Below are 16,323 nucleotides of genomic sequence, written 5' to 3'. Positions count from 1 at the left end.
AAGGTTCATGGACCAAAACTGTCAGTATACTAAAAACAAGAAGGATGCAAATGAAAACAAAAGCTGTATAAAGGGCACAATGAATCTATTCACTGACAATAAACACATTTTTTAAATTACAACCACCAATTCAAATAACCAGGTATAAAATATCCAGTGTATCTACAGCCCTGATGCCTCAGTTCTTTGTTAGTGTCCACTTTTCACCCTGTACACCACGTGGATCCATTACACACACACACACACACACACACACACACACACACACACACACACACACACACACACACACACACACACACACACACACACACACACACAGAGTTGGGCCTTGTGCTCTATATCAGCTTTCACGCTTCTGCTTTGGTTTCTTCACATGCACTTGGCTCTTTTCAAACCATTCAGACCCACTGAGAGGGGAAAGTTCAGGATGTGTAAAGTGATGTTGAATCTGTCGGGGGGGGGGGCAGCTCACTCTCCAGCTCACTCTATAAACAGGAAACCCAGAGCTAACGCCACAGCAGCTACACATCACACAGAATCTGGCAAACGAAACCACAACAGCTGTCGTCTTCAAATACACACAGACACCTGTTGGTGAGGAGCAGCAGCTGGGGATGAGACACTGGGGTGAAAAACAGGAGGGCAGACAGAGGACACCTGGTGGACAGGTGAGGAGATGGAGACACAGGCTGGGAGACAAGATGAAGATGAGAAACAGAGGGAGGTTGGTTAAAAATACCTGTAGCATGTGTTTTCAATTTTAAGGTTTCATTTCTAAAAAAAATCTTAGCTGTGAATTCTGAACTGTTTTATAATAAACCCAAAAATGTATATTTAATAAAAAAGAAAAACCATTTACAACAACTAATAATAACAATAATGATAAGAAAGAATATTATAAAGAGAGTTTTGAACTTATGATGTGTTTGCATTTATCAGGTAACTTTCACAAAGTTCAGTAAAGTTTCAGTAAAGTTCGGAGTTTTACATTTTAATAAAAGTTCAACTTAAAGCGGTAAAGCGGTCTGTCCACTAACCAAAAGGTCAGTGGTTCAATCCAAGTGTTCCATGTGCTGAAGTGTCCTTGGGCAAGATACTGAACCACAAATTGCCACTGACGGCTGTGCCATTCACTGTATGAGTGTGTGTGTGTGTGTGAATGGGTGAAAACTGCTCTGTGATTATTAGAGAAGCACTAAATAAATACAGAGCACTTACATATTTGAGTGAAGAAAAACTGAACAGTTAAATGTTGCAGTGACTTGCAAGATGCATCTGTTTACCACTAAGTGGCACTGAAGGATAAGGTGTAGAACCGAGGAAACCTGCAGGAAAAGTCAAAGCATAAATCACCCAAAAGAATGAACAAGAACAAATATATGAAAGGAAAGTGCAGGTTCCCCTCATACCTACACATGAAGGAAACAGTAAATCACACACCGAGACGCGTGTTTTGTGTGGTTGTGTGAACTCTATGGCACAGTGTGCTGAAATGCTTGAGTGTGAGGGAAAGGGAGCAGAGGACTTCCCTCCTCCTCTGCCCGCACACATCTGCAGCCCAGGAGATGGGACGCTGATCCACAGAGGAGCACTTCATGCCTCGGAGATCAGTCCTCACGGAATGGCTCGCTGGGCCGCAGTGTGCTGAGGGACGAGGTCAAAGGAAAACTCCATCTGGAGACTATTGATGGTTTTCCTGATGCTGTCTCTGAAGTTTGGACTGATGAGCCGGTGCCCTTGCAGGCAGGTCCTGCTCGGGCTGGAGCTGGGCCTGCTGATGGCGGTCCTTGTGGTCGGCACTGCAGGACAGACCCGCGACAGGAGGGAGGCAGGGTCTTCCTGCTACGGAGGGTTTGACCTCTACTTTGTTTTGGACAAGTGAGTGATCCAGCTTTCCTCTCCATCACAGAGGAAGGTTTACGATGCTTGTTGCATGACTCATCTGCGAGATTTTCTTTTCTAAACAAAGACACAGGTGCAAACATCATTTTTGTTCCCCAGAGGCAATAATGGGAAACCAGCAGCATGACTGTGCCACTGCACTGTAGAAGCTGATTTTATTACCCCTTATTAACAAGTATCAGTCGCTGTGATGTTTATAATGTGTTGCAAATTGAAAATAGGGCAGCTTTGTGGTCTCTGTAGACAGAATCATATGTGGGTGTCTTGCAGTCATAGCTGGTTCAAACAAAGCACAGGTCCGGCTCATCCAGCTGTCACAGATGTGGACTCAACATGTTTATTTAGAAATTTCACTTTTCCCCCTGTTATTAAAGTTTTTTAAAGGCCCCTCTGTTTCCAGTGGAAAGAATTAAATAGCATTGCAATTGTCAGGAAGAATTGTCCTGCAACAAACTATGGCTGCTGCTGATCTTTTTTAACAATCTATTCTTTTGCTGAAAATGTTCTCGATTGGTTGATCAGTGCTTTTGGGGCTGTTGCATAAAATGGGTTAGAAAATAGAGGAAAATGTCAGCTGGAGTTTCCCAGATTCCAACGTGACAGCTTCATGTGCATTGTTCCGTCTGACCACCAGTTTCAAACCCAGAAGATATTTAGTTTCCATTGATACAAAACAGAAAAGCAGCAGCTTCAGAGAAGCTGGAAACAAGAGAAATGTTTTAATTTCCCCTTGAAAAGCCCTGAGACAAATGACTGATCATCACAATAGTTGCCAAATAGTTTTTCTGTTTGCAGAACGGTGTCGTTTTATTTAATAAACACAGAAGCAGATTTATAGAAACTCGATTGCGCTGACACGAGGGTTAGATAACACCGTCTACTCATCTGTCATGAAGCTAATGTGAAACTCGTGAGCGGGTCAGATCGACTCATGGGTCGGTGAGGTGTTGTTTTGTTGACGCCATCATACTGTCACATTTTCCTGGATGAAAAGGTGGAGATCTGTAAACTCTGCACATTAGATCCATTCATGCATTTCTAAAAAAAATACCCTGCAGCTTTCATAGTTGATTTTTGCAATCAACTTTCTCAATGTAAACTAGTGTTGACATAATGAAAAGTGAGTGTGTTGCAGTCTCTCTGATGATAAATTGCACTGCAGGGGATTGCTGTTGTCAAAGTGTGGCGACGCTTTCGCAGAGTGGAGCGGCTCCACATCGAGTCGCTGCTGCTCCGGCTCCCCGGGCCTCAGTCTGCAGAACCCTTTCTCCATCAGAGCCAGATGTTCCCGAGATCCAAAGTTTTCCATCCGTCTCTGCACTGGCACTCACATCTCGGGATAAATGAGAACAGAAGCCTTTTTTAAAACGCTGCTTTCTTCTGCTGAGTCTGTTTTGCTGAGTCTGCACCTGAATGTAAAATCAGGACCCGATATGATCCTAAGCTCAGACATTAAAGTGATCATAGTAGTGAATCAGCATTCAACAGAAACAATCACTGCTGTTTTATGTGACGTTTCACTGTGATGAAAACACAGATGAGCTTATACGAGAGTTAACTGAAGAAGATTCACGATATATACACGAACCAGGAAAGGAGACGTCCCCCAACACCCCATGTTTGCAGTTTAGCAATCTGACAAAAATGTAGGAAAAGAAATACATTAGTTACGACTTCTGTTACACAGATACATACAATTGTTTATGTTTCATCAGCAGTTGAATTGTTGCCGAAATGAATAAAGACTCTTGAAGAATACAGCAAAGTCTCGGGGTATAAACTAAATGAGAACAAATGTGAATAGACAAACGAGTCAGCCAAAGTTTAGTAAAAAAAAAAAATCCAACTTGGTTATCAATATCAGTAAGAATGTAGATGGAGTGCATGAGAACAATTAGTGTGTTTTGAAAAGTGAAGTCAGACAGGATTTGAACAGATGAGATGAGTTCCAGATGTGGAGAACACAGTGTAGTGGTTACTCAGCTGATCAGAGAGACAGGAGAAGATAAATGGGAGCTGGCAGGACTGTGACTCGACCTCATCAATGCATATGCTTCCATATCCTTTACACTAGTGGAGCCCTGGAGCGAGGACGTGTCCCAAGTAACAACATGGAGCTCATCATGGATTACGATGATCGCTTTAATCGGAGGTTCACTTTCTGGGTCAGTCACATCTGATTGGCATCGACTGGAGAAATGGATTGTCACTGAATTCACCATCTCACCTCCTGACCACGGCCAGGAACATCAGTCCAGGTCGAGTTTAGAGGCCCAACAATCAAGTCTAGGGTCCGGAAGTCCTCCATCATTATAGATGACATGACAACAACATCAGATCAAGCAGATGGATCCTTTGGGACTTGGATGTTATGAGTTAAGATCGGCTTTGGACTCAAGTGGCAGAACAGAGGAGCAGACACAATTCACAGGCTGATTTATTACAACAAGGTTTCAAAGGACTCCAGCACAAAAGATTTGCAGACTATTGCGTTTCTAAAAGCGTTTACTGCTGAGGGGGGAATCCAAGGAGTCCACGTCTAAATAAAATCCAGTCTTGAGTCTAGAGAGGATCAGATTCCAGGGGTTAGTGAAGCTGAAGAGGCAAAGAAATGAACAACCAAAGGAAGTGGAGAGAACAGGAGGCTGTGGACCAGGTGGATCGTCGGCAGTTGGCCGAAAAGGTTCAAGAAGCATTCCAGCAATTCACTGTAACAAAGGGACAATAGAGGAGGAGCCGGGTCCAGAAGGAAGTGAGAGCTGGTGTTGAGGAGCTTCATTAGAGCTATGACAGCAGGGATTTGGCTACATGCTGCACAGAGAAGATGGGGACAGGTGACGGACCTCATCCAACCATTGGTCCAGGTTTTGGAAGAGTGAACACATCACACTTCTGTAGAACATCTAAATCCCCAACTGAACCCAAGCAGGTCAAATTTGGCCAGCACGAGGGTGAAGAAAGCAAATCAGGAGATACAAACTGTTGAAAGACACCAGGAACATCCCTCCTGGTTGGCTCCAAAATATCCAAAACACCCAATGATCCAAAGTACTATCACTGATGATATGTCCAAGACAACGATTGATTAACTTAGCTCGAAGATTGTGAAGAAAAAGCTTATTTAAAATGAAATGACCTTAAACAACAAAAATACTGGAAGACATGCTGGACTAAGGTTTAACCAACAATATTTTCATCCAACATCAAGATTAATAACTTTTAATCCATTAAATCTTTTCTTCTCAGGTCTGGCAGTGTCCAGCATTACTGGAATGAGATTTATTACTTCGTGGACCACTTGGCACACAAGTTCATCAGGTGGGTTCCCACAGACACAGCTCGGGTTTAGAGACTGCATGAGAGAATAATAGAAAGTAAAACACAACGGCCGTCTCTTGTTCTTGTTTTACCAGTCCTCAGCTGCGGATGTCTTTCATTGTGTTTTCAAGAGAAGGAAGGACTATCATGCCACTAACAGAAGACAGGTGGCACATACACAACCTCACTCACACATTGTCTACACAATGCACTTTGCATTTTGAAGTTTTTATTCTCTTGAAAACCTTTTTCATTATCAGAGAGCAGATTCGAATCAAGCTGGAGCAGCTACGTATGGTGCAGCCAGGCGGGGACACCTACATGCACAAAGGTTTTGAACGAGTAAGTCATGTGTTCATTTAGTTAGCATATGACATCTAATAACTTGAATGAGGCCTATTTGAATTTAAATCCCCTGACGCTTTAAAAAATGTGTCTCTCAGGCCAGCGAGCAAATCTACTACGGAACAGGAGACGGTGAGTAGAACGTTTTCCTTTTTAGCGCCTAAGTGAAATCTTTTTATCCATTCATCAGCCTTATATTCAAGCACATGGAAGAATCATCAAATACAGAAGGAAAACACAGCTGCTCTCTCGATCACATTGCAATTATCTGCAAAAAATATTTTGAGCACTTGGTTCCTTTTAATTCTAACTTCGAAAAAAACTATGAAAAAGGATCCGACTGTGTTTCTTCTGAGTCTCGTCTGGCTCTGACTTGCAGGTTACCGGACAGCAAGTGTCATCATCGCCCTGACAGATGGTGAACTGAGAGAAAACCAGTTTGACTTGGCACAAAGAGAGGTAACGTGAAGACCCTCTGGGTTCTGCACATAAATGAACAGTGTTAAAATTAACGAGTCGAGTTCAAGGGAGAGGAAAAATAATGTCTCTAACCAAAAGCCAGTAATAATATTAACACACATAATATCAAATATAATATTAAATATAACCCAACACATCATACTGCATATTTTTTCCCTCATGGTTTTACTTGAAAACATGAACTGAGCGTTAATGATTTTAATTTACTGGTTGTTGTTTTCTTTTATGTCTCGTTTTAATTCAGGCCGGCAGAGCACGCCAGCTGGGTGCCACTGTTTACTGTGTGGGAGTAAAAGACTTCAATGAAACCCAGGTTAGCTCATTATGTTAGCCAATAGGGCAATAAACTAGTAATTAAATAAATGTAGTGACACATGAGTAATCACTCGGCCGTGTTTCATGACAGCTTTCAACGATAGCCGACAGTCGGGACCATGTCTTCCCTGTGAATGACGGGTTTCAGGCTCTACAAGGGGTCATCGACTCGGTAAAAGACACAAACACTTTAATATCATGGAAATATACTAACTCTTAGTTAAGAATCTCAAATGCAATTCATCAACTTTCATTTCAGCAATGATTTAAATGACTGTTTTCCATTTTAAGATCCTGAAGAGATCCTGCATTGAGATCCTGGCTGTGGAGCCGTCCAGCATCTGTGAAGGAGGTGAAGAACAAATCACACTTATATCAGGTTACACATAATATTCCTTATGACTCTACTTAAAAAGTCCCGAAACATAAACACATTAATTATTCTTCTTCATTTCAGAATCCTTTGAGGTTGTGGTCAAAGGAAACGGTTTCCTTCACGCTCGAGACGTACAGAAGGTTCTCTGCAGCTTCCGCATCAATGACACTGTTACTATGAGTAAGTTCCTGCCAAAATAGTATTCTCTCTTTAAGGGTATATTTGTTATATATATATATTAAATAGAATTCATAAAAGGTTCAAAACAGTCAAATGAAGAGATCACTTAAATTCATGAGGTTGTCAGACACATGAGCTCAGATTATTAACTTAACAGCGTCTTGAAATGGTAAATATGAGAACATAAGAAAACATGAGTAATGCAGCTTCTTCATCTTGAGTGGACCTGAACAAAAGCTTCAATATTCAGATACATGCTGAGAAAACTTGAGCCAGTTAATAATAGAACTGAAATGCATAATTGTAAACTTAAAATGAACGTTTTGGCAATTTGGAACTGTGCTTCTTTGCTTTCTTGCTGGGAGTCGCATGAGAAAATGCAGCTGTAGCCTGCAGCCACTTAGCTTAGCATAAAGACTAGAACCAGGAAACCAACCTGGATTCATAACGGACATATGGATTATTACTAGAGAATGTGTTGCTGTTTTGGTTGAGAATGAAAGACATGAGAGGGAGGAAGAGCTCGTTTAAATCATCTAATTATATATAATGCAAATCTTAAGCTACAGGACCTTTTAGATAAACATTGTTACAGTAGACGGACTAAAGAGCAAAACAGACAATAATAACCATTTGTGGGTGTGTTAAGCGTGTTCGTTTATCCTAAATATGAGAAGATGAGCCAAACTCGGTTTGTTAAATCAAGTATTTATTTAGAAAGCAATGAAAGGTAACAATCAGCAAAGCAATGGGCATCCAACAAGTCGCATCAGAACACGAGACCCATCAGAACGCATCAAACAGCCGGCGCCTGTCTGTTTTATAACAGTAGATCTTGGTTCTTCCTCCTCGAAAGGGCGCAGGCGTAGTCCCTCCTTCTTGGCTTTGGAATAAGGAAGTGACAAGTCTCAAAATGTTCATCTCTTGACCAGCCTTGACACAGCTGATGGCATGTGGGCCAACGGTGTTGACAATTGGAGAAAAGATTATTGTGTTCTTGCTATAACAAAACAATGTTCTGTTTGTACAGACATTCAAAACAATTTAACCAAAACAACGAAACAGCATTGTGACGCAGACACATTCTAATTTTCAAGATTAAACACTTGGAAGGAAAGGGTTATTATTAATCGTTTGCGTGAAGACCTCATCTGGCTCAAACTACTTCTATCTTTATTCATTTAGAGTTGAGTTAGACACAGACTATAGCTAAAATATTGAAATCCTAACAGGTGTGACAATACAAATGTTGCATAAACTGCCTCCAGCCATATTAATAGACTTGAGAGTAGAAGAGAAAAGCAGCAGTCTTCTGAGATTCCTCTCAGCAGCAGCCATTTACACCATCAGTGCAGGTTTGTTTTGGCCATACAGACGGGGACGGGGCGGGGGCTGTGGTTGGGGGGGGGAGAGCAGCTCATTGTGGCTCATGATAATTTCAATCCCCGTCCTCCCCAAAAAAAAAAACTATCAGCAGCCTCCTCCTCTGCTCTGGATCAGCTGGTATACAGCTCAGCGCTTCTCAAATGTCTGCAGAGGAATGTGGAGCTCATCATGGACGAGCGCTGTCTGTGCACACATTAGACGCTCGCTCCACCAGGCTCAACAAACCACAACACTCCCTCATTTGCCTCATTTTCCACAGGGAGAGGAAATCCAGGAATTTAATAAGAAAATCATATTTCGAGGCTTGAATCTTGTGAAGTTTTTAGGGGCCGAGGATAGAAACAAGTAAAACTTTGCATCACTTTGCTTCGTCTTTCACCGATGAGGACTTAACTTGTGATCTTCCTCCATATTTATTGTGTTAAATACAAATTCTTCCACAGTGAAAAGACCCCTGGTGGTGAGGGATACCTACCTTTTGTGTCCAGCTCCTGTTCTGGAAAAAGAGGGAACGTAAGTTACCACTACTGTTACAACAAAGATGATAAATAAAGATGGACGACACGTCTCCACTTCCTCCCACTATCCCGAAATGAAGCCAAAACATCCTGGATATGAACACTGCCATCTCGAGTCTGCGTAGTAGTGATCAGGGGAGGGAGCAGTGAGGTCCTATCCTCAGAGCTGTCAATCATGATGTTTCACTCCATTTCCACAGCATCAAATATCTAATTATAATAAATAAGAAAAAATGAGAAATAAAATGACAGGAACCATTATTGAGAAACATTTATTTGATGTGTATTTAAATAGTTTAGTCCATGTCTCCTCCACTAACATGGAGGAGGCATGGTTCATGACGTATACTGCAGCCAGCCACCAGGTGGCGATCGAGGATCCTTACATATAAGATACTAGATATTGTTTGATTGGCAGCAGGATTAATAACTGAACTGATTTGCACCAAACTGATGCAAAACCTTTAATCACTTTATGTTGTGACAGAGAGAAGAGAGATTAAAAAGAGACCATTCTATTCATCTTGATGCGAAAAGACGTGTTCATGATGTTGCAGTCTGTGAGTTTATGTTATTGTTTGCAGATCCACATAATAATACAGATCTGGTGGAAAATCAAAAAACAATGTTTGGCCTTGGAGCAGGAATGCGCTCCACTGTGTTCTGCTTTGTTTATTTATAACAACAATCCAAGTCAGATTTAGAGTTGAGCTGAAGATGCTGAGACGCTCGATTATCTTTACCCTCGTGTCATTTCTGCAGGTCGGCCACTCTGCACGTCAGCATGAACAATGGCCTGAGCTTCATATCCAGCTCTGTCACCATCACTGCAGTCACGTGTGTAAGTACCACGCAAAACAAGAGAGGAGTAAAAACAATGGATTTGAACTTGTCATTTTGTTCGGATTTCATTTGCACACATGAGTAAGTGCTGTAGTTTCTTCCAGGTCGATGGTTTCATGTGGTGTTTTTTTTTTTGCACATTTAACTATAAACAAAGTTAAAGAAGAAAGTAAATCCCACTCACGCTCACACTGTCCGTGTTCTTCTTCTTCTAGTCGGACGGGAAGTTTGTGGCCATTGCTCTTCTCATCCTGATGCTGCTGCTCATCATCCTCCTGCTGTGGTGGTTCTGGCCCCTCTGCTGCACCGTGGTACGTCAGCCATCTTGGATCCTCTCGGAGTGAAGAACATTGCTTTCCTCTCATGATTACACTTCAACCTTCTCTTTCCTGTTCGCAGGTCATTCACGAGCCACCTCCTCCAGAGATAGAGGACAGCTCAGTAAATACTTTTCCTTTTTTTATTTTACAGCAACAAACAAACATATGCACACACAAAACAATTATACATTGCAGCATAACTGAGAAAGAGAGCATTGAGAGAGACGATACAGTAAATTGATGCAGTTATGTGACAGAAACTCAGCAAAATAACCCTGTTTTTCACCTGTTTGAATATTAACTGTGCAGAGATAAAGTTAGCAACAGTTACTTTACTCCTGCAAACTGCTGACGAGAGTTTTCTCTCCTGTTTAGGATGATGAGGATGGTTTTCCCAAGAAGAGGTGGCCCACTGTGGACGCGTCATACTATGGAGGACGGGGAGTCGGAGGCATCAAGAGAATGGAGGTAACTGAAACAAGATATCATATATGATAACATAAACTATTCGAGCCATAGACGGCATATAAAGATGGATGACACGTCTCCACTTCCTACCACTATCCAGAGACTATCCCAGAATATCCCAGATACACATGCTGCCATCTTGTGCACTTGGAGCTGTCTGTGCAGCAATGATCAGCCTATAGGGAGCTGTCAACTTTGCACAGTGCAGAAAATCTCAATATTAAACCAAGTTAATTTTAATATAAATGCTTTAACATATTAATGTTATAAAATCATCTATCAGCCGGTTTCACATTCACAGGCGATAAACGTGGCGAGCTCTAATCCATGACTCAGCTTGTTTAGAGCTGTTGAAATGTGTGAGCGCAGCAGAGTCTCAGAGAGAAGCAGGAAGCGACTCATACCTTAATAGAGATGAGCATGAAAGATCATCCGCTGGAAGAGACTGAGTCAGTTGGGTGTCATGACTCTCCTCCCAGAGCCAGTGAGAGTTGAGATGAGGCCAGGGACTGTGAGGACTCGGGGCCCAGAGGCCACAATGTGCATTCAGTTAGTGGCCGAATCACGCAAGCTGCCGGGATTCAGTTTGTTTCCGTTGGAGGTTTTGATCTCGGTCGTCTGCTCAGGCAAAGTAAATGCACTCATATGTACATGGAGGTCATGTTTGCATCTGTTAGTGAGTCAGAAGCATTACGGTAAAACCACCCAACTGATTTCCACGACATTTTGTGGGGGGGTTGGGTCATGGTTATGTTATGAGGTTATTTGTTCACATATTGCAAACAAGATTACACAAAACCAACTCAACGGATTTCCACAAAACTTACAGTGGAAGGATGTGGTATTGGAATAGGAAAAAACTATTAAATGTTGGTCTGGATCCAGATCAGGAAGTGGACACTTTTTTCCCCACTTTCTTTAACATTGCAAGATTTTAACTATGTTTTCCTAAAGGATACTCCATCGAGCTTGATGAAAACAATCGAGTATGTATTTTGGGGACTGAAGAGTCCATGGGTTTGTGCAATTTGCCAGATCTAGTGGATTTCAATGTGACTGTTTGTCCTTGGTGGAAGTGTGCTCTCCACTGAGTGCCGTTCTAGTTGTGCAAAGGTTTAGATTGAGCAACTTGAGACGGTGAAAGGAAAGAATCGTCTCAACTTCTGTTCCAGAGAAGACAAAAGGTAACAAAAGTTCAGAGCCGTGATCCGACAGGTTTATTTTCTCAATAAGAAGAGACAGAATGACATCTGGGCCGCGTGTTACCGGAGAGCTGAGCGAGGTGAGCAACAGAGAGCAGACTGACACGTCCTCGGGTCAACAGGGACCAGATGTGCGTGTTGTCTAAGTGAATGAAGGTCAAGGAGAGAGGACTCGCCCTGTCGGTGTAAAGTGTTTCACTGAGCCTGTGCTGTGAGTTCGCCTTGAAGTGGCGACGCTTCCAGAACAGAGCTGTGGAAAGTATGCACGGCTTCATTTAAGTGCTTTCGCTGCCAAGTCGAAGCCGTCATAGTTCGTCTGTGGCAGCTGCAAAGGGAGTATGTTTGAGTAATGGACTTCTAAGGTTTGGGTTTCATTCTCGCTCGTGCCTGATCAGTCTGGACGTTTAGTTGGGGAGGGGGAGGCTTTAAGGGAGTTTGTGACTTTCTTTAACTATGGGAATGCAGTTTGCCTATGGCAGAGGGGCTCTTGTTGAATTTTGAGGTTTCGTGCCATAAACTGGCTTCAAAAGTAAATGCGTGAGCTTTCAGACGTTTGTGGGGAAAAACTCCCAACGTCTGAAACTATGCACTCAATGACACAAGTCTTAATGGGTGGGGGCCACATCTGTTTTCGTGTGGATTTCAGTTGACTTGGTTTGGTTCAATTTTATGTAGATATACTATATAAAAAGGGAGGTGGTCGTGTTTTACCGGTAAAACAGAAATTAACCATGTGCTCTGCTTTGTAACAAACATTTCCATCGAAGTGTACAGTACGAGTATTCTATTGCAATTTATTTAATTCTACTCTATTGTAATGTATTCCATTCTAATCAATTTTTTTACCCATTGTAATTTAATCTATTCTATTGTCATTTATTGTATTCTTTTCTAGTCTAACAAACCACCCTGTAAACATTTTGGATATCTGTATCTATTCCAGGATAATAATAATACTAATAGTACATCAGATTTATATAGTTGCTTTTCAAAGCTCTCAAAGACGCTTGCTGCAGGATAGGATAATCAATTTGTTGAGACATTTTGCTAAAAACAAATAAATCAAGCTCGTTACATCATGAGCGTAAAAGTCAGTGGAGCACAGAGTCACTTTAGTAAATTGTCTGGGAACAACCAGTGTTTATACAAACTTTCATTATCATCTATCCAGCAGATGTTGAGCAATTTCAGTCTGCACGAGAGTTTTGAACCATTATAAAAATCAACATCGCCATTAACGCCAGTTTGACAGGACCAGTTGTGATGGTTTACTTAACAGCCATCAACCTCTTATAAACACTGTTCACTCCAAGCTCCTGTCTTTGTTCAGGTGCGCTGGGGAGATAAAGGCTCCACCGAGGAAGGAGCCAAACTGGAAAAGGCCAAGAACGCTCGAGTTGTGATGCCCGAGGAGGAGTTTGATTTCGAGCCACAGAGGCCGTACTACCACACGCACAAGTCTGCTCGGTCCCAGAAGTGGTATTCTCCCATCAAGGTGCTCAACGTCACTCGCTCTGTTCACGCATCTACGGATGAAATACTCTAATCTTTACTCATCACTTAAAGCTCATGTTTAACTCCAGATTTTAGTTAATAATAAGCCTATTTTTAACATTATTAACATGGAACATTGATTTAGCTTCAGATGCTTTTAATTCTAATTAACTTTAGTATTTTAGAAAGAAATCTCACATCCAGTTACAGGCTTTGTCAACCATATTGCTCACTTATATGATATAAGATAAGATAAATAAGATAAGATGTACCTTTATTGATCTGAAGTCACAAATGACATAGCATCACAAGGAAGTAAAGCAGCAAAAGGGGAGAATGTAGTAAGAATGATTATAAAAATAGGAAACAAAAATATAAATACCATGCACAAGGTCTATTTGGTGTTAGACAGTACATTTTGTTGTTTGGATGCATCCCCCAGGAACTACTGGGCCTTTAATGCATTTGAATAAATGGATCACACATCACAAGATCACATGTTTTATAACTGGTTCTGACGTCGGGACCTTTTCCATTGCGATGGCGTCTGTCCACCGTAACTCCCGAATGATGCTTTCTAAGTGTTTCTGTGATGTGTTACCAGGAAACAGTTAATAAATCCATTTCCTCACATACTAGTCAGCTGAACGGAGCGTAACAAGAACCAGACGTGGACTGGGCTGACCTCTGATCATGGAATCTGTTGAGTGGGTGTTATTCCTAAGAAAAAAAACAGAAGTCCTCCTTATGAAACAATCAAAGTAACACAGAAAAACAGGAGCAGACACACAAATAAACTGCTTTACACATTTCCTTAAATATTTGGCTTGTTTAATAAATAGCCGTGTACAAGCAGCAGGTCGATACAGACCTCTGGTGTAACGTGTTGTTTTTTGATCTGTGCTCGTCTCTCAGGGCAAACTGGACGCTCTGTGTGTGTTTCTGAGACGAGGCTACGACAGAGTGTCTGTGATGCGTCCTCATCCCGGAGACAAGGTGAGACAAGTCAACAGAACCAGAGATTACGAAATTCAGGCCCGATTCCTTTTTTTTTCTTACGGTGTTTCGAAACATTCATGCAAAACAAAGCAATTATCAAGATTAACTGTGTCAACTTTTGGCAGAAAGATGTGGAAGAGCTTTCCAGAGGTTTAGATGCGTGACCTCTGGAAGCGATGAGGGACGAGGGAAGTTTTCGAGCTGCTTCAAAGAAGCCGGTTAGAGATCGTTTATCTGTGTGACATTAAAGACAGGTACTCTGAGTAAACACGTAAAAAAAGTCAAATCCGCTTCGTATCATAACAAAACACGACTTCGTGGAAACTCTTGAGTGGCATAGTGAGTCGACAAAAGGTGAAAACAAGCGCAGCATTGTCGGGAAGAAGGCTCTTGTCTGGAGAAGCCATTAGACGCAGCTCTCAGCGTCAGCTCGGCTCTGCTGGCAGGGACGTATCTTTCTTCCAGGACACTTTAACTAAGGGAGGAATTTCCTCTTTGTGTCTGTTGAAAGATTTCCCCCTCTTATTCTGCCAATCGCTTTGCCAGGAGATGTCAATTTAGGACTTTTTAAGGAGATGTAGATTTAGGACTTTTTAATTGAATACACACTGAAGGCCTAACTTCACAAACACAACAAGCCTCTGCAATCAGCACTCTCTCTTCATTACAGGGCAAATGCATCAACTTCACCCGCACCAAGTCCTACCCAACTCCTCGCTACCCCATCTACAACCACCCGTCCACGCCTGTCTACACCCTGCCCCACGCGTACCAGCGTCGTCCATCAGAGGGCAGCCACTTCTCCGATTTGCCCCCCTCGCCAACGTCCACGCTCCCGCCCCTGCCCTCCACTCCTCCCCCGTCCTTCTCCAGCCCTCCCATGTACACGCCGCCCCCGAACAGAGCCCTGCCACCCGGCCTCGCAGGCCCCGACTCTGCACCTCCGTCCCCGACTGGCTCCCTGCCACCTCCACCTCAGGGGCCTCCTCCTTGCAGGGCGCCTCCTCCGTCACGGCCTCCTCCGCGCCCCAACCAGGAGAACCCCTGATGATGGAGACAGAGAGAAGAGGAGCAGGACGCAAGCTCAGGATGGAAAACTGAACAGACCTTTTCACTGTGTCTCTTTTTAAACCCGTCCAAACAGGGGAAGAATTGAAGTGACTGTATATAATGTTGATTCAGCTGCACAGTGAACAATCTGCTTTCCTCCACATGTGTCTCACACCTTATGTGCTATGAACTAAGACTTTTCTTCAAGTCTACAAAGTGGATATTTCTTGTGGTAAGCACAGCTTTGGCTATTAAACGCTATTGTCGCTAAGCAGCCAGTGATTGAAAAACTAAATCAAATGATGCTGAATTGGTCCAGAATCACAATTTGCTATGGAGATGTATAAACTTGCATTCAAGCCATTACCTGATATGAACTATTTATCTAAAAAATTATGTAAATGTTGATTGGAAAAACCCAGTGACCTATATTTGCATGCACGGCTGTCTGGTAAGTGTCGTATTAAGAACTGTACATCTTGTAAATGAAATCACAAAATTGACCATATATGTATAAATACATGATGTTTACATTTATAGATTTGATGTCTGATGCTCGTGGATGCCGGCATTTTTTTTAACAACGAAAGTAAATAGGAATATTTACGAAAATGATTTAGATTAATACACAAGTGCACAACTCAGAAGAGCTTTTCTAAAGAGACCTTTCACTCTAAATGTTATTATCACTTTTAATGAATCATTTTTATTGATTGGTTTATAAGAATGAAATAAAAACTTTCAACATCCTTTGAGTCTATGAGGATACGTCACTGTCAGATGCCTGAATTCAGACAATTGATTAATGTACTGGCTGCAGCACAGATTAGGTTGATGCACGTTTCTGAGGAAAGAGACTTAATCTTAACTGTCAAATGAATTTAAATCTGCATTTTACTTTTTCTCACTTCCATGAGTGCTAGATGATTACAGTCGTTTTCATGGTTCTGCGGGTTTGTTTAAACATGTCCCTCACTGTCCTGCTGTGACAAATTTGGAGGGTCTATATGCTGCATAAATACCATTGACCATGTAAGGGAGGGACTCTTACGACATAAAGTCTGGAGACATCATGTAATCTTCTGCATAGCTCCACCCGTCCTCAGCTTACTCAGCAAGACGGA

At 42.1% G+C, this 16,323-nt stretch overlaps 1 protein-coding gene across 1 annotated transcript; it reads left to right on the top strand.

Annotated features, from left to right (window-relative positions):
• Positions 1-1,572: 1,572 nt before the first annotated feature.
• LOC128424959 (anthrax toxin receptor 1) lies at positions 1,573-15,948 on the top strand. Its single transcript, XM_053411411.1, has 18 exons — positions 1,573-1,881; positions 5,152-5,223; positions 5,319-5,390; positions 5,484-5,565; positions 5,667-5,700; positions 5,948-6,027; positions 6,293-6,361; positions 6,455-6,535; positions 6,655-6,715; positions 6,821-6,919; positions 8,749-8,818; positions 9,586-9,664; positions 9,882-9,977; positions 10,066-10,107; positions 10,362-10,454; positions 12,987-13,151; positions 14,066-14,146; positions 14,820-15,948. Exons 1-18 carry the CDS (start codon positions 1,691-1,693, stop codon positions 15,195-15,197), a joined length of 1,845 nt encoding a protein of 614 aa, XP_053267386.1. The 5' UTR covers positions 1,573-1,690; the 3' UTR covers positions 15,198-15,948.
• The last annotated feature ends 375 nt before the right edge of the window (positions 15,949-16,323 follow it).

Source organism: Pleuronectes platessa, chromosome 19 (genome assembly GCF_947347685.1).
Source record: "Pleuronectes platessa chromosome 19, fPlePla1.1, whole genome shotgun sequence".
Lineage (NCBI taxonomy): Eukaryota > Metazoa > Chordata > Actinopteri > Pleuronectiformes > Pleuronectidae > Pleuronectes > Pleuronectes platessa.
The sequence above is the reverse complement of the archived record's forward strand: the minus strand, read 5'-3'. Positions and strand labels throughout refer to the sequence as shown.